The following is a 14,872-nucleotide window of genomic DNA, read 5'->3' as shown; positions in this document are numbered from 1 at the left end:
TTCCTATCAGAGTGGTTAAGCACTGAAATTGCCTAGGGAGGTTGTGGAATCTCCATCATTGGGGATTTCTAAGAGAAGGTTGGACAAACACCTGTGAGGGACGGTCTAGATAATATTTAGCCCTGCCTTGAGTGCAGGGGTTTGGACTAGATGACCTCTCGAGGTCCCTTCCAGTTCTATGATTCTATGAAAATTTCTCCCAAGTTTGCTAGTTTCCATTTCGTATTTTACCTGTAATAGCCTGTGCTCCTTTCTACTGGCTTCACTTGAGCCGGGTTTCCACTCTCTGCAACTTGAACCTTACCGTTTTTATCCATACTGCTTATTTTCTTTCCTTCCTGCTTTCTTTTTTGTTTAGGCATATTCATACCTTCCGTGACTCAGCTATGGAATGCTTAAGTAATCCATACTGAATCTAGGGATTTTAATTTCCTCATTTTGGATTTCAGAGTCATTTTTATTAACATCATTTCTATGCAGTCCCTCTTTCCAAACATGTCAAAACATCCACCCCTTTTATCTCTCACCCAAATGTGCTGATTTTTCCTAACCTATGCATATAGAAAGGAATGGTAATTAAATTCTTTCAAAGTCTGCATATTTTAGCTTTTAGATGTACCAGGTCTGTTGGAACCTCACTCGGAGTACTGGCTCTTTACAAGATGGTAAATATGAACGTAATTCCTGTCTTCACATACCCACCCTAAAGCAACTGTTCTGTGTGCATTGTGGCCCACAAAGAACACTCTGCAACTATTAAAGCATACAGAATAGCACTAGGGAAGTCTATTGATCTGTTCTTTCATAGCAATTTCCTATTTTTCTAGACCATCAAAGAAGGAAAGCAGTGAAAATGGCAGAACACAAAGGAGATATTGCTCATTTATATAGGTTAGAAAAGTATTACTGCTCCCAAGCAATTAAAGGTGAATAAGCAAAAGTAAAATAAACTTCCCCTTTACGGCTCTTTGTAATTTATAAAACAAAATATTTTCAAGAACCAGTTTTTTCTGGAGCTCTTTTTAAAACACATTAGGTACAGGACGTTTACATTTACCGTTCTCTCCCGAACAAGCGTGGCAATACGCTGAAGGACCTAAACAGTTTTATTACACATAGCTAATCTGAGCTGCAGATCTCTCTGCTCTCCGGATGGGGGAGAAGATATGTCAATTCTTACTTGTCTAAGAATAGCTTAATACATAAATACACACACAGACTATCACCTTGCAAAACTGTAATAAAAATCAATTGGCCTAGGCACACAATCTAGTTGCCCACCATTTACCATGAAGCCAAAGATGATGGGGCGGGGGGGGGGGGGGGGAGACTATTATGTTATCACACATTCAAAATAATTACTTGCCCCAAGTGGGAAAGAAGAATATTGCGAGGGGCTTGATTTATATTTTAGTAATATATAAAATATAATATTTTATACAATACAAAGAACCAGGTACTGACAAGAGAGGTTTTGCTCTGCAATTAATATTACAGGAAAGAGAAAGGAGGGAGAATAAAAACAAAACCAAGAAATAAAATGACCAGAGAAATTAAGGTAAAGAAGAAAAGCAAATGGATGAGAAAAATAACAAAGATAACTGAACTTTTAGGTTGGTAAAATTTCTTGTTGTATTCATTTTCCTACATTTTACTGAATTTTCTTGGAACATATCCCACAACCCCGGGGTTTGGGAAGATAAAGAAGTTGCCAGTGAACCTTTTAACTTGCCAAACTCAGGTTCATAGGAAAGAACGTTTTGTTTTCTGAATTTCAAGAGTAAATGTTAAACGAGAGAAATTAGAAAGCTGTAGCAGTTACACATTTGGAGCTAGGTGTTTGCTATTTGAAGCTTTGTGGGTAATTAGATTTCATTATCTAAAAAAAAAAAAAAATCAGGTAGTAACCTATTGCATACTGTTAAGTTTAAACAACAGGTACCCCTTGCTTAGTTCTACTACTTACATGTTTATAGTGTTGATGATACAAGTTTTTACCTGCAAGTGTGACAAGTAAGCTTGTGTGCAAGAGCCATGTTACTTTTCATTAGGCCTATTATAATTTGGCGTTTTATCACACTAAAACAGTTGGCTATCATCTGATTTCAGATCTAACAAGTGATGCTTGTTAGTGTTTCTGGAAAAAAAACTAGACACATATTTTGAAAAGTAATGCTTTTTTACTCTAACCAACAACTTTTTAATGAACACTTAAAGTATTACAATAGAATAATTATAACTGATATGTAGCCTAATTTAACTGCTCAAACAAAAAACTGAATAGTTTACATTATGGAAAACTATATGCTTTGAAGCTATAATTGATATAGAAAGACTAGCTTAACCCACATATATCTTTCTGAAAGATACGGATTTAAGAAAAAACATAAGAAGTTTTTGAATGAAAAAACAAAAACTACCTACCGAATGATCTACATGAATGCTATCTCCTGTGGGCCAGCGATGTTTGCTGGAGTAGCCACTCAACTGCTCACCAGCCTGCCTCTGGAAGAAATATCCAACTGTGGCATCATCCTGAGACCGTCCACTGAGGGGTACCTGGACATTGGAAGCACCTGACACTGTAGCTGTAGGGATGGTGTGAGGATTGTTTCCACCTGAACTGGGCCCTGAAGTTCCAGGCCCTGGCCCTGCTGTTCTTCCACCTACTGTTCCAGCTGGGGCAACCCCTATTCCAACCCCACTGGCTTCCTGACCAATGTTCGCATGCATCATTCCTCTGGTCTCCTGCCAGGTCACTTCATTCATGCCTAGGAGGACACATGGAATGCTCATTCCACGTAGAAACCTAAAAAGAAAAAGTCTTGATAACATAAAAGGCTTTCCAATGAATGTCTTTAAATATGCAGTTCTTATAATTAGGATTTCAAAAAAATCCAGACTATATAAGAACAGTATTCTCTGTTGAAGATGTTGGCTTAAGCTTTTTCTATTTAATTAATTTAAAGTACTGTTATCAACCTAAGATGGCAGGGTTTTCGGAGACAATACATAGTATGGAGCCAAACTATCCTTGATCAAAATATAATTTCAGATCTTGAATTTAGTTTTTTATAATATCAGCTGACACGTACATTCCTTCATATTAGGTCCTATAATTTCTGCTACCAACTTTGTTTTTCATAGCCTACAAACACTTTCACCTAAATAGTATGGAAGGCTAACTCCTAAATCTCAATGCAGATATGTCACAAGTGAAAAATGTTCAGTGTTATTCTGGTTGTAATTTTAATATCAAATTTCATATTAAAAACACCTATGACCAAACAGAGTATATTTTGGCCTTTCACTGACCACAATTTTAATCTGAGCCTGAAATCTTTAGTCAGTCTGCCAACTTCCTTTTGAAGAATTTTATTTTTGGTTTGAAATAAGTATAACCGACAACCACACGCTTATTGATGAAAGACTGAAAATACCCATGATGAAGTGGACAAAGTAGCAATCAAAAAGTCGAAAAAATGCATGATCACTTTGCCCCCGCAGAGATTTTGGCAATAAAAACACAGGCGAGTCCATTCTTAGATGTTGGCAATAAAAACAGAGTTCATTCTTAATCTGGTAGAATGGACTCTGGCAATAAAAACAAAGGAGAGTCCATTCTACCAGATTAAGAATGAACTCTGTTTTTATTGCCAACATCTAAGAATGGACTCGCCTGTGTTTTTATTGCCAAAATATCTGATGGGGGCAAAGTGATCATGCATTTTTTTGACTTTTTGATTCCTACTTTGTCTATTTCATCAGGCTTATTGTCAATCTTACAGCGAAATTCATAGACCAGGAGCAGTACACAAACATAAGACAAAAATATCCTACAATGTAATAATTTATGGCATCTGCAAAAATGGTCAGAGTTATTTTTATTTTAAAGTACAGTCTGGAAGCTTTACAGTAAGTTTCATACCTTCCATAATCACTTAAGAGGAACAGTATAAAACCTGAATGGAAAAAAAACTCATATGCAGAAAGCTCCTCACCCAGTTTTTAAGCGTAAAATTGTATACAAAAAGAGATCATGACCCCTTCTAATTCCTCTATACATACATATATTTTATTTCCGGCGTTAACACCTCCTCCATGTACAATCATCATCATCATCAACAAAAAAAAAAGATACCATACTGTGGAATTGAGGTTTTTGCTATAACTCTGAATATGCATTGTTTTATTGCCATTGTAAGAAAAAATGCTACTTAGATGTAGTTTTATTATTACAACAATAGCTGTTTACTTCACTGGAATGGCATTCCACAAACATGTTATGAATTCTGAGATTTCTTCAAACTCAACAATATGACAAACCCCTTGATGCAATATTTACAGAACAAAGAATTTTGCAATATATACTATACTGGAAATATAATCATGCATTAAGAATAATATGCCTAAAAACTGTGAATGTGATATAAAATGTGTAAGTTTTATTTTTCTTAATGAACATTCACAAAATTCATTCCAAGCGGCTCTGTGCTAAAATATATACTGTGAAAATTTAATGTTTGCATAATATGGCTCCAAGAAACTAAATACATGTGCATAGTAGCCTCTCTTTGAGCCTCAACATCACTTTTTTTCCTTTTAAAAAACTAGCAGGCTTTAGTCCACTTTAAAGTTTTGTATATGATTTATATATAAATAAAGCAAGTAAGTAACCAAATTAAAAAAACTAGTTTGGTACACTTATAATTGAAAAATTTATGCTCATATCAATGTTGGGCGAGCATGCTCACATTTAAAAAGTAGTTTCTGGACTGAGACTTTTTCTGTCAACCTTTATCTCCTTGTTCCCCCCTCCCCACACACAAAGAAAAAAAATCAACGATTTATGACATATGTAAGCACAAAGAGAGATTTACAATGGAAACACAAGGCCAGTCAGTGCAGTAATTTGTATATGTCCATTTCTCCAATGCCTTCTCTACACTGACTAAGTGAGAAGTAATTTAACTTTACCAGAACTGGTCAAATTGTATATGTACAGTTGGGCCTTAATTTACACAGTGGTTACGTTCTTGAAAAAACACCGTGCCAATAGAAATCGCTTAAAAAGATACCAAGGGTCTATGGGAAATAAGGGTTTAGGTTCCAGGCTCTTAAGATGTCCTCCCTAATTCATCCAATAGACGTTTTAAAATTAAATTTTTTTAATGAAATTTAAACTTGCTAGCAACCTTTACTGATGTTAAGGATGAACTTGATATGATGATAATGCTGATGTTGTTGAAGTCAGAACTCTGAGGGTTCATCTGAGGAGGATGGGGAGTGTGGAGCAGTGGAGCAGCCAGGGTGGGACACTTGGGTGGGCGGGGAAGCACGAGGAATGGGGTTACAACTAACTGACCGTGCGTAACTGAAACTGTGCAAAAAAAAAACAAACCATGAAAATCGAGGCCTGTACAGTTGGGCCTTGATTTACACAGTGGGTTTTTTTGCATGATTTCAGTTATGCCCAGTCAATTAATTGTGATCCTTTATTTTTGTACATGGTATGGATTCACTTTTACACGGTCTGGCGCAATCATCAAGATGCGCAGGTCAGTGGCGTAGCCAGGACAGGACACTTGGGTGGGCCCAGATTTGGGTGTGTGGCAATGATGGGGGTGGGGGATGGGAGGCTGCCTCCCCTAACCCCCTCCACAAGGCCTTGCAGGGGGTGATGGACACTCTGGCCAGGGGCCTTGCGACCCCAGGTGGACACCCGGGGAGTGGGATCGGGGCACAGGCGTTTACGCCGCTCCACCCAACACTCCTGCCGGGAAGTGGGATTGGGGGCTCGCCTAGCTCCACTCACCTGGCGCTCCAGAAGGGGAGCAGGGTCAAGGGCTCGCCCCACTCCATCCAGCGCTCCTGCTGGGGAGCGGGGGCTTACTCCACTCACTCAGCGGTCCTGCCGGGGAACAGGATCGGGGCAAGGGCTAGCCCTGTTCTGCCCACCCAGAGCTCCTGCTGGGGATCAGGGTCAGGGTGCGGGGGCTTACCCCACTCCACCCAGCACTCTTGCTGGGGAGTGGGGTCATGGAACAGGGGCTTACCTCACTCCACCCACCCAGCATTCCATCCAGGGAGTGAGCAAGCCCCCACACCCTGACCCCACTCCCCGGCTGGAGCGCTGGGCGGAGCGGGGCAAGCCCCCGCACCCTGCTCCCCAGGTGCCCGCCTGCAGTGATGCAGCCACTGGCCATCATCCCCATAAGGCTGGCTGGAGGGGGTGAGGGGAGGCAGCCCCATCCTTCCTGCCTCCCCTCCCCAATCACGCCCACCCACTCACGTGTCCCACCCTGGCTATGCTGCCGCTCCACACTCCCTGGCCTCCCCAGATGAGCCCTCGGAGTTCTGACTTCAACAACATCAGCATTATCATATCAAGTTCATCCTTAACATCAGTAAAGGTTAGTAGCAAGTTTAAATTTCATGATCAATTTTTAATTTAAAACCTGTATTGGATAAATTAGGGAGGTCATCTTGTGAGCCTGGAATCTAAAACACTTATTTCCCATAGACCCTTGGTGTCTTTTAAAGCGATTTCTATTGGCACGGTGTTTTTTCAAGAACGTAACCACCGTGTAAATCGAGGACCGACTGTATTTGGAAACATTTGATGAAACTGTCAAAATTTTTAACAGACTACCAACTCTGATTTGTAAGGAAAAATCACATATGTTGATTAAAATATATCTGTGCTACAATACATGATATTAATATGATGATCTATAGTTAAGGCCCTACCAAATTCACAGTGCATTTTGGTCAATTTCACAGTCATAGAATTTGAAAAATCCTAAATGTCATGATTTCAGCTATTTAAATCTGAAATGTCACGGTGTTGTAATTGTAGGGGCCTAACCCAAAAAGAAGTTGTGGGGGGGTTGCAAGGTTAGAATCATAGAATCATAGAATATCATGGTTGGAAGGGACCTCAGGAGGTCATCTAGTCCAACCCCCTGCTCAAAGCAGGACCAATCCCCAACTAAATCATACCAGCCAGGGCTTTGTCAAGCCTGGCCTTAAAAACTTCAAAGGAAGAAGATTCCACCACCACCCTAGGAAACGCATTCCAGTGTTTCACCACCCTCCTAGTGAAAAAGTTTTTCCTAATATCCAACCTAAACCTCCCCCACTGCAACTTGAGACCATTACTCCTTGTTCTGTCATCTGTTACCACTGAGAACAGTCTTTGGAACCCCCTTTCAGGTAGTTGAAAGCAGCTATCAAACCCCCCCCTCATTCTTCTCTTCCGCAGACTGAACAATCCCAGTTCCCTCAGCCACTCCTCATAAGTCATGTGTTCCATGACTAATAATTTTTGTTGCCCTCCGCTGGACGCATTCCAATTTTTCCACATCCTTCTTGTAGTGTGGGGCCCAAAACTGGACACAGTACTCCAGATGAGGCCTCACCAATGTCAAATAGAGGGGAACGATCACGTCCCTCGATCTGCTGGCAATGCCCCTACATATACATCCCAAAATGCCATTGGCCTTCTTGGCAACAAGGGCGCACTGTTGACTCATATCCAGCTTCTCGTCCACTGTCACCCCTAGGTCCTTTTCTGCAGAACTGCTGCCTCGCCGTTCGGTCCCTAGTCTGTAGCGGTGCATGGGATTTTTCCGTCCCAAGTGCAGTACTCTGCACTTGTCCTTGTTGAACCTCATCAGATTTCTTTCGGCCCAATCCTCCAATTTGTTTAGGTCCCTCTGTATCCTATCCCTACCCTCCAGCGTATCTACCTCTCCTCCCAGTTTAATGTCATCTGCAAACTTGCTGAGAGTGCAATCCACACCATCCTCCAGATCATTAATGAAGATATTGAACAAAACCGGCCTGAGGACCGACCCTTGGGGCACTCCACATAATACTGGCTGCCAACTAGACATGGAGCCATTGATCACTACCCTTTGAGCCCAACAATCTAGCCAGCTTTCTATCCACCTTATAGTCCATTCATCCAGCCCATACTTCTTTAACTTGCTGGCAAGAATACTGTGGGAGACAGTGTCAAAAGCTTTGTTAAAGTCAAGGAACAACATGTCCACCGCTTCCCCCTCATCCACAGAGCTAGTTATCTCGTCATAGAAGGCAATTAGATTAGTCAGGCATGAGTTGCCCTTGGTGAATCCATGCTGACTGTTCCTGATCACTTTCCTCTCCTCTAAGTGCTTCAGAATTGATTCCTTGAGGACCTGCTCCATGATTTTTCCAGGGACTGAGGTGAGGCTGACTGGCCTGTAGTTCCCAGGATCCTCCCTCTTCCCTTTTTTAAAGATGGGCACTACATGAGCCTTTTTCCAGTCGTCCGGGACCTTCCCCGATCGCCATGAGTTTTCAAAGATAATGGCCAATGGCTCTGCAATCACATCTGCCAACTCCTTTAGCACTCTCGGATGCAGCGCATTTGGCCCCATGGACTTGTGCTCGTCCAGATTTTCTAAAATAGTCCCGAACCACTTCTTTCTTCAGAGGGCTGGCCATCTCCTCCCCATGGTGTGCTGCCCAGTGCAGTAGTCTGGGAGCTGACCTTGTTCGTGAAGACAGAGGCAACAAAAGCATTGAGTACATTAGCTTTTTCCACATCCTCTGTCACTAGGTTGCCTCCCTCATCCAGGAAGGGGCCCACACTTTCCTTGACTTTCTTCTTGTTGCTAACATACCTGAAGAAACCCTTCTTGTTACTCTTAACATCTCTTGCTAGCTGCAACTCCAGGTGTGATTTGGCCTTCCCGATTTCACTCCTGCATGCCAAAGCAATATTTTTATACTCTTCCCTGGTCATTTGTCCAATCTTCCACTTCTTGTAAGCTTCTTTTTTGTATTTAAGATCAGCAAGGATTTCACTGTTAAGCCAAGCTGGTCACCTGCCATATTTACTATTCTTTCTACACGTCGGGATGGTTTGTCCCTGTAACCTCAATAAGGATTCTTTAAAATACAGCCAGCTCTCCTGGATTCCTTTCCCCCTCATGTTATTCTCCCAGGGGATCCTGTCCATCAGTTCCCTGAGGGAGTCGGGGTCTGCTTTTCTGAAGTCCAGGGTCCGTATTCTGCTGCTCTCCTTTCTTCCCTGTGTCAGGATCCTGAACTCGACCATCTCATGGTCACCGCCTCCCAGGTTCCCATCCACTTTTGCTTCCCCTACTAATTCTTCCCGGTTTGTGAGCAGCAGGTCAAGAAGAGCTCTGCCTCTAGTTGGTTCCTCCAGCACTTGCACCAGGAAATTGTCCCCTACACTTTCCAAAAACTTCCTGGATTGTCTGTGCACCGCTGTATTGCTCTCCCAGCAGATATCAGGGTGATTGAAGTCTCCCATGAGAACCAGGGCATGCAATCTAGTAACTTCCATTAGTTGCTGGAAGAAAGCCTCGTCCACCTCATCCCCCTGGTCCGATGGTCTACAGCAGACTCCCACCACGACATCACCCTTGTTGCTCACACTCTAAACTTAATCCAGAGACTCTCAGGTTTTTCTGAAGTTTCATACTTGAGCTCTGAGCAGTCATACTGCTCCCTTACATACAATGCAACTCCCCCACCTTTTCTGCCCTGCCTGTCCTTCCTGAACAGTTTCTATCCATCCATGACAGTACTCCAGTCATGTGAGTTATCCCACCAAGTCTCTGTTATTCCAATCACATCATAATTCCTTGAGTGTGCCAGGACTTCCAGTTCTCCCTGCTTGTTTCCCAGGCTTCTTGCATTTGTGTATAGGCACTAGAGGTAACTCGCTGATCGTCCCTCTTTCTCAGTATGAGGCAGGAGCCCTCCCCTCTCATGCGCTCCTGCTTGTGCTTCCTCCTGGTATCCCACTTCCCCACTTACCTCAGGGCTTTGGTCTCCTTCCCCCGGTGAACCTAGTTTAAAACCCTCCTCACTAGGTTAGCCAGCCTGCTTGTGAAGATGCTCTTCCCTCTCTTCATTAGGTGGAGCCCGTCTCTGCTATCCTTATTTCTGCGCTGCTGCAGGCGGTGGTGCTGCCTTCAGAGCTGGGCAGCTGGAGAGCAGTGACTGCTGGCCGCGAGCCCAGCTCTGAAGGCAGAGCCACGGCAAGCAGCAGCATGGAAGTAAGGAAGGCAGGGTATGGTATTGCCACCCTTACTTCTGCACTGCTGCTGGCTGGGCACTGTTTTCAGAGCTGGGTGCCTAGCCAACAGCTGCCACTCTCCAGACACACCGTTCTGAAGACAATGCAGAAGTAAAGGTGGCAGTACCCTCTAAAATAACCTTGCGATACCCCTGCAACTCCCTTTTGGGTCAGGCCATTTGAAAAATGCTGGTCTCCCCCATGAAATCTGTATAGTATAGGGTAAGAACACACAAAAGACCAGATTTCACGGTCTGTGATGTGGTTTTCAGGAAGGACCCTACCAAATTCACGGCCATATCTATATTGAACAGTGAGCACGTCCAAGTCACAATATTTTGTTTTGGACATATTCTTGCAAATTCTATTCGATAAGAGTCCTGCACATATCTATGGATTCAATAATTTTGCAGCTGCTGCATTTCAGAGAGCTTTATATTCCTCTCTCAACACCCAGGATGGTCATCTCGTAACTGTTACAGGGCCATGTCTCCAACATGTACAAATTAGCTCTCCGAGAGTCACTTCCAGAATGGATAATTCATCAGGGCCTAAAAATAAACTGACAGATAACAAAATGGACACCTTAATGATACTTCTACAGGTAAGACCTGGTTTTGGTTCACCAACCAGATATCTCACACTCCAGACTGGGAAATACTGCCAAATGAGCTAGAAGTACTGCTGACAAATTCTGAAGGGAATAAACAAAGCCCCCCTGAAAATAAAAAAGTCTCAGCAATATGCAAGCTATTAGCAGAAAGGAAAGATTTTATACATACCTATTCGAAATCACACAGAAACACTTAGAACCTGAGTAAACGCTAAGTGATCTGAAGGTGTTTTTATACACACACAGCTGTATAGTATTTCTACTATATTACTACAAAGTGGCTTGAAACATTGTTATTAAAGGCACTATGCAAACTTAACTTCTTGTTACAGGAGGAGAAAAAAAGCCTTTCAGTGATGGACTTCTTATTCCATTTCACAGAGCTTGGGTATTGGCTTAGTGACAATGCTGGAACGGTTCCACTGTGTGGAGTAAGCAAGAAAATAGTTGTGTTATGGGTGGAAAAACTTCAATCTGGATGAGGGAAGTATTTTTCAACTAAATTTTTTAAAAAGAGAACAGAAGCAGAAAGAGCAACTAATATATATCTCATGCCTGTGAACACAGCTTATACAACCTAATTAGTATCTACATGACCTACCCATCACACTTTTATAAGGTCACTGTAGCAGTTTTTATTTAGAAATGAAAGGTCTGTTTTCTTCCCCTAAGAAAATGCTGAGTGCCAATATCTTTGTTACATTTAAAAAGTGATATTGCAGACTTCCTCACCCCCCCCATACCTCAGCATTAACATCAAGAATAATATTTAGGAATTTTTACTGCAATCAAGAATGACACTCTACATAATCCGGTACACCAGAAAGAAGGCATCAATGTATGTGAATACGAATAATGAAAGTTAATCATTGCCCATCTAACAACTTATGTTCTTAAGAAGGGCCATACAGGGTCAGACCAATGGTTCACTCATAGCCCAGTATCCCGTCTTCTGACAGTGGCCAGTGCCAGACACTTCAGAGGAAAAGAACAGAACAGGGAAATCATCAAGTAATCCATCCCAGGTCATCCAGCCCCAGCTTTTGGGATTCCTTAACATTTCAGAAACAACTGTACAAAGCAGAGACTTGAATTCTCAAGATAAAGCATTTTAGAAAGTTCTGTACACACAAATTATTAGTACACACATACATGCACACTTAGACAAGGGGAAAACTGGACAAGAGTAAAACAGGAAAAATGCTACTAAGTTAGTTTGAAAAACCTGGGAATGAGTTTAACTCCCTGCTAATGCTGTCCCACAATATGTACAGAATCTCTCACACACAACTAAACAAATGGGAATGAAGTTACTTATTGTTTAATATACTACAATCGGGCAATAAACACCAATCTTAAATATATATTGCAACCCTACATTAAAACTGATTTTTCCCCTAGGACAAGGAAAAATGATCTTTTCTCTCTACCAATGAAAATGTATTAGCTATAATAGATTTCACTGCAGCTACCATTTAAGGGAAGTCAATTGCACTCTTCCTGGTCAAACCCCTCCAAATTTTTGCACTACTGATAAACATCACAATGGATAACTATTTCTCACTTTTGATTACTATAATTGCCTAGCCACCATTCTATTGCTTCCCTCCCCGCAAAAAACAGAAAGAAAAATGATAAAGATTAAAATAGCACGTGTATACACATACATGATATTCATGCAATAAATTGAAGAACCATGTGATAAAACTGCATTTATCAAGCACCTCCTTACCTGCATTTGCCCATTAGGTCTATCTCCTCTGGGACTACCTCTAACTTTCCAAACCTTTGAGCATCTTCAAGCAGCTGCTAGATGCTTTGTTTAAAAAACAAAACAAATAAAAACTGCCACAAAATTCAATCTTCCCCAATTCTAATTTCCTCACCACCTTCCCCTACCAAAAAAATATTTACAATGGTACAATATTCAGTCACGGACCAATGAAAGGTTGAAGATCCAACACCTCTTTATACCATTGCAAAAATGAGATCCAGCTTTCCAACAATATGCACAATACCTGTTTCTAAACCAACGAAGATCCTGAAGTATATAGACATTAAAACCCTCCAGACATCAAAATTAGCAGCACTATATGTGTGCGCATGTGTGTATATAGATAGATAGGCAGGCAGGCATTTTAGGTATATTTACAGATTTCAAGAATGTATTTGTTTTCATTTTCCTCTCCCTCCAACGCCTACATAGTTTGAATCATGATAATTAAAGGAGCCCGACTATTCAGTTGTGGGACAAAAAGGACCATGAATAAAATAATTGGGACATACATTTCCAAAAAACATTTCTATTAATATGTAACATATAGAGAATGTACAAATGTTTGGTATAAAGGTTTTATGGGCACTCATTTGCAATGATATATAAAACTCATGAATGCCTTTATCACTTGGTAGTAATGACGCACCCCAAACTCACTTGATAAAACCTCTAAACCACACCACCATGTCAAATACAATACTTTTTTAGTGTTTTGACATTGTGCTTGCGTTGTACACAATGCTTAGTACACCAGATGAGTATAAAATGCTCAACATGTATCACTTTACTTTCACAGAATTAAAGACACAGTTTAAAGTGAAGTGCACACAAAACTTCATAGCAACAAAGCCCAAAAATCTCTTGTATGACTATTAAAACATTTTTTAAATTATCTGCAGTAATCAAATAAAAATGTGATCCGCTCTGCATTTAGTTGTATTGTGACAATGGTTATATTTTGCAATAATGTTTTCTCTGATTTTGTGTGTGCAGATAGAGATATATTAAAGAAAAAATAAAATCCAACATTTAATTGTGTGGCATCAACTATAAAATGTGCATTTAGTATTCCTACCTACCCTCATGGCTCTACAAAAAAAAAAAAGACTTAGATATCCTTAGTAACCAGGTGAAATATAATAACCTGTAATACACAGGGGATCAGCCTAAATGATCTAAGGGTCTGGCCTTAAACTCAATGAAAGCAATGAAAAACCCTTGTTCACATTTCCAAAACGTTTCCTGTGTCTTGATCTCAGTTGCGCCCTTCAGTGAGAATTGCTCTCCCAATTCCTTGCCACCCTTCCCCTCCCCACCACAGATCTGTTTTTCAGGGATGAATTCATCTCTTTCATCTAAATCCCATCACATCCCTCGGCGTAAACTCCTCACCAAGTCTTTCCTCCCTCCTCACCCAAAGCGAGGTAAGCTCCCTCACCAAACGGGTGCGTGCTGTTAGCATTCTTAAGGTGCTTTAAGGGTCACACGGAAGTCCCCACCCCACAACACTCTCCCAACCACAACATACACTTCCCCTCCTTCTCCCAAACTGTCCCTCCCCCCCCCGAACCCCCGGCCACACACCCCTTCCTTCCTACACCCTCTTTTCCCCCAGGCTGCCCCTCCCCCATATACACCCCCGCTTCGTTCCCCCCACACCTCCGCTCCCTCCCCACGCCTTTGTGCTGCTCCCTTCAGGGCCCAAGCTGAGCGGCACAAAGGCAGAGGAGAGGGCAGCCACCATCGACCAGGCCCCGACCAGCCGGGTTACCAGCCACAACATGGCCCCCGAGGCCCGAGACAAAAGGGGGCTCCGTCCGCCCCCCCGCCGCCGCCGCCGCCTCCGCCTCCGCCTCGGCTAGCCCGGCCCCAGGAGATACTCACGGGCTGGCTGGCGGCGCTGCTCCCTGCAACGGAGCCGGACAGGGCCCTGGAACACCCCTGTCCCCGCCGCCCGCCCCCACCTCCGGGTCTCTCCTTCCTCCCCTCCCCCCCACCACCTCAGCCGCCAGAGACTCACAACAACATGGCGAGAGAGACCCACACACACTCAGAGCAGCAACCCCCACTGCGCAGGCGCGCTGTGGCCGGGGCGGAGGAGGGGCGAGCAGCAAGAACCCGCGAGTCCCTTCCGCCGCGCGCCAATCACCGGCGTTGGCGCGGCGTCTGCGCGCGCTTTGATGTGCCCTCCCAGCGGCCCCGCGCGAGGGGAGGGGAAGAGAGGAGGTCGTCGCGGTAGCGGCGTTCCAAATGCGGAACTCCGGGCACCTCATTGTTCCATCCTTCTGCACAGCGTGCGATGGGACGATGCTTTAGGGCCTGATCCAGCTCCCGCTGGAGTCCACGGGTAGTGATGTAAGTAGCTATTGAAAAAAAGACGTTA

At 42.9% G+C, this 14,872-nt stretch overlaps 1 protein-coding gene across 4 annotated transcripts in view; it reads right to left on the bottom strand.

The window, feature by feature from the left end:
* Window positions 1-14,586, bottom strand: part of PUM2 (pumilio RNA binding family member 2) — a 103,752-nt gene extending 89,166 nt beyond the window's left edge. The window contains exons 1-2 of one of the 4 annotated variants that reach the window (XM_074947536.1): window positions 14,510-14,529; window positions 2,425-2,809 (exon numbers count right to left, since the gene is read on the bottom strand). In XM_074947536.1, the coding sequence (XP_074803637.1) occupies window positions 2,425-2,809; window positions 14,510-14,517 (393 nt within the window). In that variant the 5' untranslated portion in view covers window positions 14,518-14,529. Of the gene's footprint in view, window positions 1-2,424; window positions 2,819-14,373; window positions 14,458-14,509 lie in introns of those variants that run through there. The other 3 variants (XM_074947538.1, XM_074947537.1, XM_074947535.1) reach the window with 3 other exon arrangements.
* Between the last annotated feature and the right edge of the window lie 286 nt (window positions 14,587-14,872).

Source organism: Natator depressus, chromosome 3, assembly GCF_965152275.1.
Source record: "Natator depressus isolate rNatDep1 chromosome 3, rNatDep2.hap1, whole genome shotgun sequence".
Lineage (NCBI taxonomy): Eukaryota > Metazoa > Chordata > Testudines > Cheloniidae > Natator > Natator depressus.
The sequence above is the reverse complement of the archived record's forward strand: the minus strand, read 5'-3'. Positions and strand labels throughout refer to the sequence as shown.